Below are 18,639 nucleotides of genomic sequence, written 5' to 3'. Positions count from 1 at the left end.
GAGGAGGAATTATAATCCTATTAGGCAGGAACTGGGGCACCTAAATTGGGAACAGATGTTCTCAGGAAGATGCACAATAGAAATGTGGAGGTTGTTTAGGAAGCACTTGCTGATAGTGCTGGACAGGTTTGTTCCTGCTGAGGCAAGGAAGGGATGGTAGAGTGAAAGAACCTTGGGTGACAAGGAATGTGAAACAGCTAGGCAAGAGGAAGAAGGAAGCTGTCTTAAGGTTGAGGAAGCAAAGATCCGACAGGGCACTAGAGGGTTACAAGGTAGCCAGGAAGGAACTGAAGAATGGACTTAGGAGTGCTAGAAGGGGGCATGAAAAAGCTTTAGCAACTAGGATTAAGGAAACCCGAAGGCATTCTACACTTGCATGAGAAACAAGAGGATGGCCGGAGTGATAATAGGGCTGATCAGGGATAGTGGAGGGAACTTGTGCCTGGAGTCTCGGAGGAGGTCCTGATGAATACTTAGCTTCAGTATTCACTACTGAGAGGAACATTGATGTTTCAGAAGACAGCGTGAAACAGATTGATATGCTCAAACAGGTTGATGTTAAGGAGGAGGATGTGCTGAAAATTTTGACAATCATAAGGATGGATAAATGCCCTGGCCCAGACGGGATATACTCATGGTTACTACAGGAAGTGAGGGAAGAGATTGTTGTGCCTTTGGCGACAATCTTTGCGACCTCATTGTCCACTGGAGTAGTGCCAGATGATTTGAGTGTGGCACATGTTATTCCTTTTTCCAAGAAAGGGAATAGGGATAATCCTGGGAATTACAGACAAATCAGTCTTATGTCAGTGGTGGATAAAATATTGAGAGGATTCTGAGAGGCAGGATTTATGTTTACTGGAAAACTGTACTTTGATTAGAGATAGTCAGCATGGCTTTGTGAAGAGCAGTTCATGCCTCACAAGCCTTGAATTCTTTGAGGATGTGACAAAACACAATCTTGAAAATAGAGTAGTGGATGTGGTGAACATGGATTTTAGCAGGGCATTTGAAAAGGTTCCCCATGGTAGGCTCATTCAGAAAGTAAGGAGGCATGGAATACAGGGAAATCTGGCTGTCTGGATACAGAATTGATTGGCCCATAGAAAACAGAGGGTGGTGGTAGATGGAAAGTATTCAGCCTGGAGCTCGGTGACGAGTGGTGTTCGCAGAGATCGGTTCACGGACTGAGAGGTGACATCTTAGATGATGAGAGGAATAGTTAGAGTGCATGGCCAAAGACCGTTTCCCAGGGCAGAAGTAGTTATCACAAAGGGCATCATTTTAAAGTGATTGGAGGAAGGTTTAGGGGAGATGTCAGGGGTTGGTTCTTTATACAGAGAGTGGTGGGTGTGTGGAATGCACTGCCAGCAGTGGTGGTAGAGTCAGATACATTAGGGATACTTAAGTGACTCTTGAACAGGCACATGGAAGATAGGGCAATGAAGGGTATGTGGGTTAGTCACATCTTTGGGTAGGATAATAGGCCGGCACAACATTGAGGGCTGAAGGGCCTGTACTGTGCTGTACTATTCTATGTTTTAAACCCTTTCTTAATTAATCTCTTCAGTGCTAGTATTTAATATAAAATGTGCATTCATTGTAACATTTACTTTTTACTTCAACTTGAACTCACGTAACTTTATCTTGAGGCTAAATGTGGATTAAAAAGTTTGAAGTGGCCAATTTTGTACTCTGTGTAGATCAAGCCTCATGGTTCTTTGTCTTTCTCTGAAAATGATTTCACAGCATACATGTTTCAAATGTGCTCTGTTAAGACGTCAGCTGAGAAAATTCCTTTGTTCTGTTAATTTATCTGAAAATGTGCTCCATTTCCAGAAAGATGTCTGGCACTTAGCCAATGAAGTGATCAAAGCCTGATCACATTGTTCAGTCCCAGCCAATGGAATTTACTGGTAAACAATTCCCAAATGTTTGCACGAAGTCCTGAACGGCCACATTCCAAAAGCCATATAGAGACCCCATAACACTTATTTGGTCAACATGGGAAACTGCAAGTCACAACATGTCCTGGCTGCAGTTTTAACTGGGGTCAGAGTTTAAAAAATTTGACCAAAATATCCAACATGCTTAATTGTAGCTCTTATCCAGTCTTGCCACCATTTCTGTTGTTGGCCACCTGACCACAAGCGGCTTCCTGTGGTAAATAGTGGTTGGGAAATCTGGAACATAGCTCTCACCTCAGAATAAGCGATTGATCATTTCAGGCTGTGACTAGAACTTTATTCATTTAGTTGTGCATGCCAGAAGATGGTGGATGTTCCATCATTGAATATATTCACGGCAGAGATCGAAAAATTTTGATATCTCGGGGGATGAATGGATATATGGAGCAGGTGAGGAAATTGAGTTAACATAGAAGATCAGCCAAAGTTATATTTAATGGTGAAGTAGGATCAAGGGTCTGTATAGTCTACTCCTATTTCTGATGTACTTCATATTCCCTGCCCTCCCCAACTTTGTTACATTTTTATTGACATTACGCAGCTCACCTTATTTTCAACCCATCTGTTAACTAGCATTGGGAAGAGTCTTAGACACATTTAAGGGGGCTGTGGAGTAGTGGGCATCAGTAGGAAATAAGCCAGCTATAACATGGTACTAAATTGAGCTTAGATTCCAGTTATGCTGAAATGTTTTCTTCTCACTGGTCCCATTTATTTCAGAAAGTGAGGAAAAACTGAGCAGGATATTGGATGTGTTTGCAATTTTTGAGAAGATTTGTAGATCAAGTTGAGGTTCAGGTTGTAAGTTTGCTCGCTGAGCTGGAAGGTTTGTTTTAAGATGTTTCATCACCATGCTAGGTAAGATCACCAGTGAGCCTCCGGTGAAGCACTAGTGTTCTCTCTTTTTTCTATTTGTGTCTTGGACTATTAAGGTGGGTGATATCATTTCTGGTTCTTTTTCTCAGAGGTTGATAAATGGGGTCCTAGACGAACCAAGGACACAAACACCAGACAGCACCAATTTCAACAGCAAGGCCAACATCCTCAAACTAGTAGACCTGTGCTTCACTATCCATTTCACCTTCTACGATAAGACCTACAAACTAATCAATGGAACACACAAGTTCACCAATATCCGGATTCTTAGCAGAAGCAGTGATGCAGAAACTCGAACGAACAGCCGTACCCACGCTCCAACCCAAACTTGGGTCCGCTACATGGATGACACCTTTGTCATCAAGAAACCGAACAAATTAGATGAAACCTACAATATCATCAACAGTATCCTTACTGTCATACATTTCACCAGACAGGAAGAGAACAACAACAGACTCCCCTTCTTAGATGTCACTGTGGAATGAACAGTTAATGGAGAACTGCAGACCAGCATCTGTAACACACACACAGACTCAACTACAGGAACAATCATCCCAACACGCACAAACAGAATTGAATCAGTACATTATTTAAACTGACCACAACACACTGCAGCACACAGGAAAAATACGTATACGGCTTATTTAAGAACAAAGGGTACCAATAAACACAGTCTGCCAATTTATTAAACAACAAATCCAAATAAGTAGACACAACATGCCCAGAAACTCTAGCCATGCTACCATGCATCAAAGACATCTCGGAGATGATGACCAGACTACTCCGGCCCTTTGGCATCATGGTAGCCCACAAACCTACCAACACACTGAAACAGCTTTTGATGAACCTAAAGGACCCTGTACCAGCAACCAGCAAAACAAAAGTCACTTATAAAATACCTGTAAGAACTGCAACAATACATCAAACAGGCAGGCAGAAAACTATCCACCAGGATACACAAACACCAACTAGCCACCAAAAGACATGACATACTATCGCTCGTATCCTTACATACAGACAAAGACAGACACCACTTTGACTGGAACAATACATCCGAGGCCTGGCATTCACACCGGAACTCCATCAATAAACATATTGATTTGGACCCCATTTACCAACCTCTGAGAAAAAGAACTGGGAATGATATCACCCCCCCCTAACAGAGCAAGACTAGTAAATAGAAAGCAGGATAGAATACTGCTTCACTGAAGGTTCACTGATGTTACCTAACATGGTGACGAAATGTCTGAAAACAAGCCTTCCAACTCAACGAGCAAGCCTAAACCTGAGGATATTGGACATGTGGAGAAGCAGTCTCTACTGTTCATGAGGTGTAACCATCCTGAAAATACAGAGGAGACATGATTTGAGCATACAGACATTAATGTATTTAGTTGTCTTGATGCTTTATTTATTTATACCACTAGGAGACACTGTTGACTCAGCTTGACTCTGAGTTTGGAGTCTCAGAAATCTGCCCTTCAGTCAATTGCGAAACTGTGATTGTTGATTTGATATTGAGTATATTAATAGAAGAGATTCTTATCAATATAAAATCATCTGCAGTTCAATTATTCAATGATTGTTATGTGTATGGAATAGTGAAGACCTGTTCATGACTGTCAGCCCCTTTCTTTGGTCAGAGGAGAATGTGGATGACAGCTGTTCTATTAATATTTCAATATAAACTTGAAATTTTCTCTCAACCCAGATCCCCTTTTAAAGGTATGAACTAATAGCTGTGTTTAGAAAATTGGATCAATTTTATTGTGTTTGTAGCCCTGCATTTTGTGAATTTGATGAGAAAATGTAATTTCACCACATGAAAGTTCAACATTCAGATTCTATTTGTTGTCACCTTGCAAATGAACCCATTTAACAATGGAATCAGTCATAGCATTAAAACCAAATATCGAACAGATTATTTTTGATTATTTTGACTATGTGTAGATATTTACAGCTGAATGGGTTAACTCCCTGTCCAATTAGAAATTTTATTTGTTTTGAAGCTGCTGTGTCAGATGTTGAGATCTAACTTGCTTGGTTTATCCTTTCTTTTCAAAGTATGCAGATCCAGTAGCAGACTTGCTGGATCGTTGGGGCGTGTTCAGGGCCAGGCTCTTCAGAGAATCATGCGTTTTCCACCGAGGAAACTATGTGAAAGATCTCAGTCGACTAGGGAGGGACTTGAGCAAGGTCATTATAGTGGATAACTCGCCGGCATCCTACATCTTCCACCCTGAAAATGCAGTGAGTATTCATTTTCATAACAAAACATACTACCTTTCCAAGTTGCTCTTTTTATTTTACAGGAGCTGAATAGAAGCTGTGTCAATATTCAGCACGTGCTCAGGAAAGCAGTGTAGAACGCCACCTCCTGATTACATAACCATGAGTGCACCGTCTTTTCAGCCTGGTTTTAACTTATTCAGACTATTTTTGACCGCTTGGAAATTAAAATTTCATGCCAGATTGGTGTCTTCGAAGTAGGCAGCCACACACACCAAAAATGTTTTCTTCATATTCCTTCTAGATCTTTACAACTTATTGCAAATCTATTTCCTCGGGTTATTGACTATGCTACCTTTGTTTCTCAGTTTATCCATAGCTAAGGCAACATTCTGTGGATACTGGAAATATGAAATATAAACACAACTGCTGCATTTACCTGGTAGGTCTGGCAGCATCTCTGTAGAGAGGAACAGAAATAATGTTTCATTTCAGTACTTTTAATAAGTTCCTCCCAATCTTATCTAAGCAAAAGAGAACAACACTTGACACTCCATGTAACAAGGTATTCAGTGCCACTACCATTATGTAGAGAAGTTCACAATGCAATGCAAAGCCATTTGACCCATCTGATCTGTGCTAACAGAGGAAAAAGCTATCCAGTTTAATTCCACTTTCCACTTCTTGCTCTATAGCTTTGTAGATTACAGCTCTTCCAATCTATAGCAAGAGTTCTTCTTTTATGTTGTGAGGGTGTCTCCTTCAATAGCCTTTTCTGGCAGTGAGTTTCAGAACCTACCCCCTACTAGGTCTCTTCTCTAATATTGTCGATCAATTTATTTAAATCTGTACCCATTAGTTTTTAAATTCTCCACTAAGGGAGAAAAACGTTCTTCCTGTCTACCATATCTAGGCCCCTTATGATTCTGTACACCTCAATTAAATTTCCCATCAGCCTTCTCTGTCCAGAGAATACATTGTCAGCCCATACAGTTCCTTTTTAGCTAAAGTGCTCCATTCCTGGCAAGTACTTTTGCAAACCTCCTTGAACAGAGAGAAGAAAGTCAGCAAAGGATAAACAATGGGCCAGGATTGGGTTTATGCCCGAAACGTCGATTCTCCTTCTCTTTTGATGCTGTCTGACCTGTTGCGCTTTTCCAGCAACACATTTTTAAGCCAGGATTGGGACCCCAACACTTCAGCTTCAACTGAGCAGAGAGAGAGAGGGGGTCAGCAACACATTAAGTTGTGGTCTAGGATTAGGGCCCAGCAGAGAGAGGGATGTCCTAGTTTAATAGCTGTACCTTCAGGGACTGCTGTTTGGGAAAGCAAATAAAACAGAGGCAAGTGTGTTGATTGGTTTGCAGTTTTAAAAGTGTGTGTATTTGGAAGAAGGGATTGACTGAAGAACACAGGAATGCGTGATATAAGAAATAAAGTAAAAAAGAGTAAGGCAAGTACAGTTGTGTAAGAGAAGTAAGTTAATAGTATTCTTATACACGCATAATTTTATTTTAAAAAGTAAGTAATTAAGGGACTGAAAGGAAGTTATTCAGTAGAGCTTGCACCTGTGATATTTTCTTCCTTTGCTATGTGTCAAATTATGGAAATTTCAGTTGTCTCTGGTGACCACATGTGCATGAAGTATGCCCAACTGCAGCGACTGGCAAACTGTATTTCAGATTTGGAGTTGTGGGTGAATTCGCTAAAGAATCTGCAATGCTGGATTTGGGCAAAGCACATTCAGTGAGATGGTTACTCCGCAGATAGAAACTGAATGGGCAGAAAGGCAGAGTAGAGGACGGCAGCGAGTGCAGAAGTTGCCTGTAGCTATCCCACTTTCTAACAGATATACTGTTTTAAGTAATATTGGAGGAGATGACTACGCAAGGGAGAGCAGTGATAGCCAAATGCATGGCACCATGGGTGGGTCTGCTGCACGAGAGGGGGAGAAGAAGGAACTGCAAGGCAATAGTGGTGTAGCGGTAGGGGATTCAATTGTAGGAGGTTGTGCAAGCAGAATTTAGGGAACTAGGAAGTAGATGAAAGAGCAGGACCCACAAAGTAGTCATAGAGATGTATGGCATAGAAACAGACCCTTCGATCCAATCTGTCCCTGCCGACTAGATATCCCAACCCAATCTAGTCCCATCTGCCAGCACCCGGCCCATATCCCTCCAAACCCTTCCTATTCATATACCCATCCAAATGCCTTTTAAATGTTGCAATTGTACCAGCCTCCACCACTTCCTTGAGTAGCTCATTTCATACACGTACCACCCTCTGCGTGAAAATGTTGCCCATTAGGTCTCTTTTATATATTTTCCCCTCTCACCCTAACCTATGCCCTCTAGTTCTGGACTCCCCGACCCCAGGGAAAAGAATTTGTCTATTTATCCTATCCATACCCCTCATAATTTTGTAAACATCTATAAGGTCACCCCTCAGCCTCCGATGCTCCGGGGAAAACAACCCCAGCCTGTTCAGCCTCTCCCTTTCAAATCCTCCAACCCTGGCAACATTCTTATAAATCTTTTCTGAGCCCTTTCAAGTTTCACAACATCTTTCCGATAGGAAGGAGACCAGAATTACACGCAGTATTCCAACAGTGGCCTAACCAATGCCCTGTATGGCCGCAACATGACCTCCCAACTCCTGTACTCAATTCTCTGACCAATAAAGAAAAGAATACCAAATGCCGCCTTCACTATCCTATCTACCTGCGACTCACTTTCAAGGAGCTATGAACCTGCACTTCAAGGTCTCTTTGTTCAGCAACACTCCCTAGGACCTTACCATTTAAGTGTATAAGTCCTGCTATCTACACTGTAAGTAATTAAAAAAAATTTGCTTTCCCAAAATGCAACACTTCTCATTTATCTGAATTAAACTCCAACTGCCACTTCTCAGCTCATTGGCCCATCTGATCAAGGTCCCGTTGTAATCTGAGGTAACCTTCTTCGCTGTCCACTACACCTCTAATCTTGGTGTCATCAGCAAACTTACTAACTATACCTCTTATGCTCACATTCAAATCATTTATATAAATGATGAAAAGTAGAGGACCCAGCACCGATCCTGGTTACAGGCTTCCAGTCTGAAAAACAACCCTCCACCACCAGTTGAGGCAGTTGTGTATCCAAATGGCGAGTTCTCCCTGTCTTCCATCATCTCTGGATTACCTTGGGTGCCACATGCTAGTGAGTCTAGAAGTGGGAAGTTAGTCCAGCTGAATGTATGGCTGGAAAGTGGATGCAGGAGGGGCAGCTTTAGATTATTGGGGCATTTAGACTGTTTTTAAGGGCAATACGACCTATACAAAGCTGACTGGTTGCACCTGAGCAGGAATGGGGCCAGCATTTATGCAAGGAGATTTGTGAGTACAATTGAGCCAGATTTAAACTAATGTGGCAGGAGTTTGAATCCAGAGAGATTGTTCAGCAGGGATAGATGAATGGCCAAGTTAGAAGAGACAGCAACAGAATTGGAAAAGTATATAGAAATTATTGACTAGTCAGTGCATAAGGGAGTTTGGCAAGGTTGGATGGTATTTATTTCAATATAAGGAGTATGACAAACAACGCAGATGAGTTATGGGCACAAATTAAAACAAGGGAGCATGATGTTATTGCTGTCACTGAGATATGGCAAGGCAGTCCAGAATTGGCAGCTCTAAAGTTTCAGGATACAGGGCCATGAGGTGAGATGGGCAAAGAAGTGAATGAGGAGGGAATGTTGCAGTATTAATTGGGGAATCAATTGCAGCAGAAAAGAGGGATGACATAAGATATAGGTACAGAATTAGGCCATTTAGCCCATCATGTCTGCTCCACAGCTCAATCTGTTGTACAAGTTCATTTACAATGTTTCATATACTGCATGCATTTAAGTACAGCACCCCCAGTCCTGCATTGACTGCCCATACTTCTGAGTTGTCTCCTGAGCTTGAAGTTAGATTCTTGAGATTTTCCATGCTGTTTTGTTCTTTGTTCTGAAAACTTCAAAAAACTCTGCTGAGCTCCTCCCGCTTTACCTTTTTCCATAGTTTTCCATGCATGTGAACCCACCTCCCTCTATTTAGGATAAAGTCCTATCCATACAGTTATGTGATTAGCCAGCATGATTCAGGTGGAGTCCAACCCATTGGAACAGCTCCCTCCTTCCCCTGTACTGGTGCCAATGGGCCCATGAATTTGAACCAGTTTCTCCCATACCAATCTGTGAGCCATTCATTTATCTCTTTAATCATTTTGACCCTGTGCCAATTTGCTAATGGCTCAGATAGTAATCTGGAGATTATTACCTTTTTGGTTCTTTTTAATTTAGTGTCTAACTGTTCACATTCCATCAGCAGAACCTCTTCCCTCCTTTCTTCCTATGTGAATCATGAGAACTGAATCTTTCCCCTCCTACTCCAAGTTCCTCTGCAGCCTAGATGAGATAACTTGAGCAAAAAAAAAACAAAAGAACTGCAGATGTTAGAAATCAAACAAAACAGGAATTTCTAGAAAATCTCAGCAGATCTGGCAGCATCTGTAGAAAGAAATCAGAGTGAATGTTTTGGGCTCAGATGGCCCTTTTTCAGAACTGACCTTTGTTCTGAAGAAGGGCCGTTGAACCTGAAACATTAACTCTGATTTCTTTCCACAGATGCTGTCAGAGCTGCTGAGGTTTGTCTAGCAGTTTCTGTTTTTGTTTGAGATACCTTGAACCCGGGCACAAGGCAGGCAACACAGCCTTCTGAACTCTCAATCCTGGTCACAGACAACATCCTAGAAAGCTTCTCAAATCAAGCCTTATGGGTAGAACTTAAAAGCCAAAGTAAAAATCTCATTACTAGGAGTGTAATTAATCCCCAGACAGTCTGAGAAAAACTAAAGAGCACATATGTAGGCAAATTTCAAAAATGTGTAAAAGTAACAGGGTACATTTGTATTTCCACTCAAGTGCTGGAAAATAGGATTAGAATAATTTGGTGTTTTTTTTAATGAGTTGATGGGCCAAAGGGACTTCTTCTGTTCTGTCTACTTTAATAACTCTATAACCTCTATATATGTTTCGTACACCAAATAGAAGTAAAATACTGCAGATGCTGGAATTCTGAAGCAATTTTGTTTCTTTGAAGGAAAAGGCTTTGAAGAAATCATATTGAGTTCAATGCTAACTCTGTTTCTTTCTCCACAGAAGTTGCCAGACCTGTTGAGTTTCTCCAGCATTTTCTATGTTTGTTTCATTCTCCAGTATTCGCATGTTGAAATAGGCAGCAAAAGACTGAGATTTGCAAAGGTTTTACTGTAAATTACAAGCATCAGTTTCTACCTCTCCCTTTCCAGAAGTGACAGACTGCTGAGGAAGAACATAGATCTTCATTTTATTCAGTAGAATCAGATTTACCTGCAAAACGTCATCACAGCCGGATCCAAACTTGCAATCTTCTGCTAACGGCACTTACTACACCAAAGTCATATGCCATTAGGACATGGTGCCAGCCCAATAACTCCTGCTGTATTTTTATTTTTTTAATATACAGAAATGAGTCACCAAATTAACCAACCACCAGTGAGCAAATAACAAGCACTGCCCACCAGAGGCAATGTAAAGAATTCAACTTTTTTCTTAACCAAATTTAACCAATCGCCCAGTCAAGAAATCAGCTGTTAAATACAAAGTCCAAATGAGCATCAACCGATCGGTCATCTCTGGATTTGTTTGAATCTTCAAGGGACCTGCATTTCTAACTTCTGACAGACACAGTTTCTTTTAAGAAAAAATAAATGTATTTATACAAGAGTACATAGATATTAAAAAGCAATTTCAGATTCCCATTTACTCAAAAGCAAGACATCCTTTTTCTGGAAAGTCCAATAGTTTTTCTGTAGAGGTATTCGTCTTTGTGAAACAGTCCAATAGTTGAAATCAATCCAAGCTTAAAGATTTCTTTTATCTCTGGTGTCTAAACCGGCTAGGCGTTTTTCCCACTTTCAATTTTTGTTGAATGTACATTATTACACAAAGATAATCGGTCTATTTAATATTTTGTTGGTGTTGTTCTTTTAGTTCCTTTTATGGACAGCATTTCCTCCAAGATCCCTGAATGTATCAGCATGAGCCAGAGTTTCAGTGCCTAATGTGCTTTCCATCACTCTTATTTTCTTTACTTCCCATGCCAAGAGGCAGCTTTTCCCATTTCCTCCTCGTGGGACTATCACAAATCCTTCTACACTGAAAAATCCCACTGTAAATTTAATTGCCAGGTACCACCAAAAATGATTGTCATGTTATTGGGACCACAAAAGTGAAGTAGTTCAACATACACTTCTCCATTTTAAATCTTTTTAAAGGTTTATTTGTTCTTGAGGTATCCTCCATCTTCAGGTCTTTCATGTTCAGACTAAATTCCAGCACATTGAAACTTAGATAATACACAAGCTCGCCTCTGACCTCGTCTATGTACCTAACAGTTGAGCTGTCAATGAGACTCCCTGCTGTTCTGTCTCATGTTTGGTCGCAGCCTCACCTTTTTGTCCAGATCTGGTACAACTAATTACAGAAGAATTGATATTTTCTAATATTCTTGGTAGAATTACAGTTGATACATCCAGGTTAATTTCCAAATGCACATGTTTGAAAGTTCCAGAAGCTGGACTATAAATTTTGAATTTGTTCTTATATCAATTCATTTCTAAACATTTTCTTTGAAGTCATTGGTGCCCTCCAACAAAACAATCTTGGAAATGCTTGATAAAGAAACTTGAAAGGTTCACATTACATTGCTGGGTCTGCCTTCAGTTGTGAACACCCTCATGTTAACAAAACTGCCTAACTGAAAAATACTATATGCAAGAAGATTAATTTAACCCATAAAAAGCCTTTATGTAACTTTCAGAACTTCCCCTCTATTTCTGATGCTTATTTTGGGAGCTGTGAGAATACTTTGCACTCGAGCAGTTTACCCTGAATGAACATTGCTTTCATGTCTATCAAGTTACACTTGCATGAAAAAGTTTTAAAAACGGCTAAAAATATTCTCAAAATAGCTTCCCAGCTGTAGGAGAGCCTATCCTAATTGCTTCCCCCCAGACATTCCTCAAAACCTCTAGCTACCAACCTAGCTTTGGTGTGATAGATTCTACCTTTTGGACCTTTTCTATTCAGATTTATCAGTGTGATAAAGCAGATTGACATCGACCATTAACTTCCAAATATAGTCAAATAGTGCAGCCTCTTTCATCGTCTTATCTTCTATTCTACTAATAGCCACAGTTGCATCCTTTATGTGGGAACTTTGTTTTTATGCAGTTTTGGGTAACACTCTAATACCTATGCTACCCGCTCACCTTTTCCAGCTGCGGCCTTTTTTTTCACATTGAGTTTTTTCGGGCAACAATCAAAATTTCTATAAAGCTCCTCTTTACTCGAAGACCATATGACATAGGAGTGGAAGCAAGGCCATTCGGCTCATTGAGTCCACTCTGCCATTTAATCGTGGCTGATGGGTGTTTCAATTCCACTTACCTGCAGTCTCCCCGTAGCTCTTAATTCCTTGCGAGAGCAAACATTTATCAATCTCTACCTTGAAGGCACCCAACGTCCCACCCTGCACTGAGCTCTGTGGCAATGAATTCCATAGGCCCACCGCTATCTGGCTGAAGAAATGTCTCCTTATTTCCATTCTAAATTGACACCCTCTAATTCTAAGGCCAAACCCATGGGTCCTAGTCTCCACGCCTAATGGAAGCAACTTGCCAGCGTCCACCCTTTGTAAGCCGTGCATTGTCTTGTAAGTTTCTATTAGATCTCCCCTCAACCTTCTAAACTCTAATAAATACAATCCCAGGATCCTCAGCCGATCATCATATGTTAGGCCTGCCATTCCAGGGATCATCTGTGTGAGTCTCTGCTGGACATGCTGCAGTGCCAGTGTGTCCTTCCTGAGGTGTGGGGCCCAAAATTAGACACAGTATTCTAAATAGGTCCTAACCAGAGCTTTATAAAGTCTCAGAAGCACATCGCTGCTTTTCTACTCCAACTCTCTTGAGTTAAATGACAACATTACATTTGCTTTCTTAATCACTGATTCAACCTGCAAATCAACCTTTAAAGAATCCTGGACTAGCACTCCCAAATCCCTTTGTACTTTGGCTTTATGAATTTTCTCACTGTTCAGAAAATAGTGCACGCCTGTATTCTTTTTTCCAAAGTGCAAGACCTGACACTTGCTCACGTTGAATTTCATCAGCCATTTCCTGGACCATTCTCCTAAACTGTCTAAATCTTTCTGCAGCCTTCCCGTCTCCTGAGTATTACCTGCCTGTCCACCTAACTTTATATTATTGGCAAACTTTGCCAGAATGCCCCTGTCCCTTCATCCAGATCATTAATATATAAAGTGAACAGCTGTGGCCCCAACACTGAACCCTGCGGGACTCCACTTGTCACTAGCTGCCATTCTGAAAAAGAACCTTTTATCCCAACACTCTGCCTTCTGTCAGATAGTCAATCCCCAGTCCATGCCAGTAGCTCACCTTGAAGACTATGGGCCCTCACCTTACTCAGCAGCCTCTCATGAGGCACCTTATTAAAGGTCTTTTGGAAGTCTAGATAATATCCGCTGGGTTTCCCTGGTCTAACCTACTTGTTACCTCTTCAAAGAATTCTAACAGGTTTGTCAGACACAACCTCTCCTTTGCTAAATCCATGCTGACCTGTTCTAATCCGACCCTGCACTTTCAAGAATTTCGAAATTTCATCCTTAACGATGGATTCTAGAATTTCACCTACAACCAAGGTGAGGCTAATCAGCCTATAATTTTCCATCTTTTGTCTTGATCCTTTCTTGAACAAGGGGTTACAACAGCGATTTTCCAATCATCTGGGACTTTCCCTGACTCCAGTGATTTTTTTGAAAGATCACTGTCAGCACCTCCGCTATTTCCTCAGCCACCTCTCTCAAAACTCTAGGATGTAGCCCATCGGGGCCAGGAGATTTATCAATTTTTAGGCCTTTTAGATTTTCTAGCACTTTCTCTTTTGTAATGGCTACCATACTCAATTCTGCCCCCTGACTCTCCTTAATTGTTGGGATATTACTCATGACTCTCCTTAATTGTTGGGATATTACTATGAAGACTGACACAAAGTACTTATTAGGTTCTGCAGCTACTTCCTTATCTCCTAGCACTAGCCTTCCAGCATCAATTTGGAGCGACCCAATTCTACTTTTGCCTCTCGTTTGTTTCTTATGTATTGAAAGAAACTTCTACTATCATTTCTAATATTACTGGCTCGCTTACCTTCATATTTGATCCTCTCCTTCCTCATTTCTTTCTTTGTTATCCTCTGTTTGTTTTTGTAATCTCTTGGCCACTTCATAGGCTCTCTGTTTTTCTTTGGTACATTTGCTGACTTCCTTTGTCAATCATGGCTGTCTAAGCCCTCCCCGAATAATCTTTCTTTTCTTTGGGATGAACTTCTGTACGGTGTTCTCAATTACGTCCAGAAACTTCTGTCATTGTTGCTCTACTGTCTACCTCACAAGGCTCTGCTTCCAGTTGATTTTCATCAGTTCCTCTCTCATGCCCCTGTAATTACCTTTATTTAACTGTAACACCGTTACATCCGATTTTGCCTTCTCTCTTTCAAACTGCAGACTGAATTTTACCATATTATGATCACTGCCTCCTAAGTGTTCCCTTACTTTAAGATCTTTTATAAAATCTGGTTCACTACATAGAACTATATCCGGAATAGCCTACTTCCTGGTGGGCTCCTTCACAAGCTGTTCCAAAGCCATCCTGTAAGCATTCCATGAATTCCTTTTCTTTGGGTCCATCAGCAACATTATTCACCCAGTGCATTTGCATTGTGAAGTGCCCCATGATCACTGTGACCATGCCTTTCTGACATGCCCTATTATTTCCTGGTACATCTTGCGTCTCTGGTCTTGACAACTGCTGGGTGGTCTGTACGTAACTCCCTTTATGGTTTTGTGGTTCCTCAACTCCACCCAGACAGACACCACATCATCTGACCCTATGTCATTTAGTGCCATAGATTCAATCTCATTCTTAACTAACAAGGCAACCCTGCCCCCTCTGCCCATCTCCCTGTCTTTTCGATAAGTTGTAAATCCTTGAATGTTTAACTGCCAGTCCTGAACCCCCTGCAACCATGTCTCTGTGATGCCTACCATATCTTAATCATTCACGATGATTTGTATCGTTAATTAATCAGTTTTGATAGGAATACTATGAGCATTTAGATAAAGCGCCTTAATGCTAATTTTCTTATCCTCATGATTTCCAGCATCTCATAATATATTCTAAATTATCATTACTTTTTGCTTCATTCCTAGCCTGCTTTGAACGTAAACCCTGCACACATGCTAACCTGCTGCTTATCTTTCTACTTGACTCCATATTCGCTGTTGCTTTCCCTCCCCCCCCCCCCCCCACCCCCCGACTCACAAGTTTAAAGTCTTAATGACCATCCGATTTATCCTTTTCGCCAGAACACTGGTTCCAGATCGGTTCAGGTAGAGACCGTTCCTTTTGGTATACAGATCCTCTAGATCCAAAACTGATGCCAATGTCCCATGAAATTGGAATCCCTCTTTCCCACACCAATCCCTTAGCCACGTGTATACTTCCCTAATTTTCTTACCCCTATGCCAATTAGCACGTGGCTTGAGCAGTAATCCAGAGATTATGACCCTTGAGGACCTGTTTTTCAATTTCCTTCCTAGTGCTTGATAACCCCCAAACAGGTCCTTCTTCCTAACCTTGCCTGTGTTGTTAGTACCAACATGGGCCACAACAACTGGATCCTCCCTGTTCCGCTCCAATATCCTTTTAAGCGGTCGGAGATGTCCTGCACCCTGGCACCGGGCAGGCAACACACCATGCGGGACTCCCAATACAGCTCGCAAAGGACACTATCTGTCCTCCTAATTATAGAATCCCCCATAACAATTACTTGGCTTTTTGCTCCCCCTCCCCTCTTGAATGGCCTTCTGCACCATGGTGCCGTGGTCAGCTAGCTCATCCTGTCCACAGTCTTTTTCCTCATCCTCACAGGGGGCAAGAATCTCATACCCGTTGGACAAGGTCAGGGGCTGAGGCTCCTCCACTCCTGTACTCAAAATCCCCCTATCTGCCTCACTTACAGTCACATCCTGTTGTTTCTGATCATTAACTGAGTTTGAATTACTTAATCTTGCGGGTGTGAGTGCCTCCTGAAACAAAGCATCCAGGTAACTCTTCCCCCTCCCGAATGTGCCGCAGTGTTTGAAGCTCAGATTCCAGATCATCAGTTCTGATCGGGAGTTCTTCCAGCAATCATCACTTGCTGCAGATGTGATCACTGCCGTTCACAATGGGATCAGCCAGCTCCCACATCATACAGCTATAACACATCACCTGTCCAGCCATCTCTGCTTAATTAATTTATACAAATTTATAAATTAAATAAGTTCTAGTACTTCTCTATGGTCTTATTCAACTAACCAACTAATAGTAAACTTTTAATCTATCACACAATACACAGGAAATATAAATTGAAATGCCTTACCTTAGCAACACACAAGAGTCCTTTTGTTTTGGTTAGAGGAGGAGGATGGGTGGGAGACAGTGCAAGTGTATTGTCTCGAGATTCAGCCACTGCCCAAATATATACCCAGCAGTCCTCTGCTCCTTGTTGTGGCCTCTCCCTCTGCTGCTCCTTTACCAAAGAGAGAGGATCCTCCTCTCACCTCTTGACAAATGGAGGCCCAATGCCTGAGGTAAGTTTTTCAAACAGTTTACTTACCTTCTTAGCAGTCCTCTGCTCCTCCCTCTCACTTCTCGACAAATGGAGGCCCTGATGCCTGAGGTAAGTTTTTTTAAACAGTTTTTAAATGCCCTTTTCCTTCTAAGTGTATCTCTGAATCACTATTAGAATTATATTTTCTGGTTGTCCAGTCTGCTGCCTATCTACAGCCCTCACTTCTCATCCCTCGTTTTAGACCTTTAGACAATTTTTACATTTCCCATAGTCTTACCCTTCAGGTACTAGTATCTTGGCCATCCTCCAGTGATGTGACTCTGATGGCTGGTAATCTACTATGGGCAAAAAATCCTCACATGAAATTGTGTTTTTCACATTCTTCACCATCATACAAGTATCAGTATGTACTTCTCAGCTTTTAAATCCTGCCCCTCTAATTCCAAATTGTAGAACTCATGGATATGCATACTACATAGTGCTTCTTCATCAGCACCATCTCCCACATTCTCACGTGTTCAAAAATTCGTAACTTCTCCCAACTGCTTTTGAGGAATATGCCTTTATTATCTGATTCCTTTGTTATGAAAAATTTTCCATCATGTCCAGCACTTTTTCATGGCCCTTTCCATTTCCAGTATCTTTCTCTTATTTAACCATGTCACTGGGTGTGAAATCTCCAGTGGGTGGTCTCATGCAATGTTTCAATGTTCTAATTTCTTTTCTGACTCTTCAGTTTTAATTAATGCTTTTCTACTGGCATGTGAATCATTTAAATGGGTGTAAAAAAAATCGAGCTGATTGTTGTTCCTTCTAGTCTGGTGAATTGTCAAACAGTATTGAAGAAAATTTAGGTTCCAACCACAAACTAACGGGTATAGACTTTATTCCTCAATCACCTGTAAGAAATCTTTGCATGTACTGCCTATGCAAGTGCCAGTTGTAACTTGCAGTTTGACTGATATGCCAATATTTTGTATGATGTGGAGGTGCCGGTGTTGGACTGGGGTGAACAAAGTTAAAAATCACACAAAACCAAGTTACTTTCCAACAGGTTTATTTGGAAGTACACATTTTTCAGAGCACTGCTCCTTCATCAGGTTGCTAGTGGGACAGGATGATAGAATATAGTGCCTATATTCCAACCTTTAGTCAGACTGGTTCTGTTTCCAAAGCAGGCATTTGTAAAATGTCACATGGACTGACTGCTTACAGATTGTGAGCTTTATGAACAAAATAGAATGTATCTACAAATACAAATCTGCAAATGCAAATTCACCCCATATGTGTGTGTGTGCATGAGAGAGCGAGAGTGTCTGTCTGTGTGTGCGCACGTGCAAGCACACGCAAGTGTGACGGAATATATGCCTGTGAGAGGGTGAGTGTGGGGTTGTGTCTGAGAGAGAGCGTGTGTAAGAGAGGGTCTGCATGAGTGTAAGAGTGTGTGTGAATAGTCGAGTGTGTGGTGTTGGAAAAGCACAGCAGGTCAGGCAGCATCCGAGGTGCAAGAGATTCCATGTTTCATCAGGAAGTGTGTGCTTTAGTGTATAGTATCAAGGTTGGAATCCAGACAGACTCTAACCTCACACCTTTAATGCATTGTCTGACTGTGGTATCACCTTATTTTATAAAACCTTAAGTTATCTCAGGAATGTGACTTGAAAGAAGTTGTGTGGTTTACATATAAATGATTCAAAACTGCAATCTTGGTTTATTCAATATATCACATCAGTTTATCTTTTACTATAAATTCTGTGTCCTATGATCCTGCCCCACTAGTTACCTGATGAAGGATCAGTGCTCCAAA

The 18,639-nt window shown here is 41.3% G+C and overlaps 1 protein-coding gene across 4 annotated transcripts in view; it reads left to right on the top strand.

The window, feature by feature from the left end:
- ctdspla (CTD (carboxy-terminal domain, RNA polymerase II, polypeptide A) small phosphatase-like a) overlaps positions 1–18,639 on the top strand; it is a 270,808-nt gene that overhangs the window by 228,400 nt on the left and 23,769 nt on the right. For all 4 annotated transcript variants that reach the window (XR_006311761.2, XR_006311762.2, XM_043690860.2 and 1 more), the window contains one exon: positions 4,908–5,093. Coding sequence is in view for 2 of the 4 variants with exons in the window: in XM_043690860.2 (XP_043546795.1) it covers positions 4,908–5,093 (186 nt within the window). In the remaining 2 variants the exon portion in view is untranslated. The remainder of the gene's footprint in view (positions 1–4,907; positions 5,094–18,639) is intronic.

This window comes from Chiloscyllium plagiosum, unplaced genomic scaffold, assembly GCF_037043375.1.
Source record: "Chiloscyllium plagiosum isolate Xiang-an unplaced genomic scaffold, Cpla_swu_hap1 HiC_scaffold_5, whole genome shotgun sequence".
Taxonomy (NCBI): Eukaryota; Metazoa; Chordata; class Chondrichthyes; order Orectolobiformes; family Hemiscylliidae; genus Chiloscyllium; species Chiloscyllium plagiosum.
This window is presented reverse-complemented; position numbering and strand designations above follow the sequence as displayed.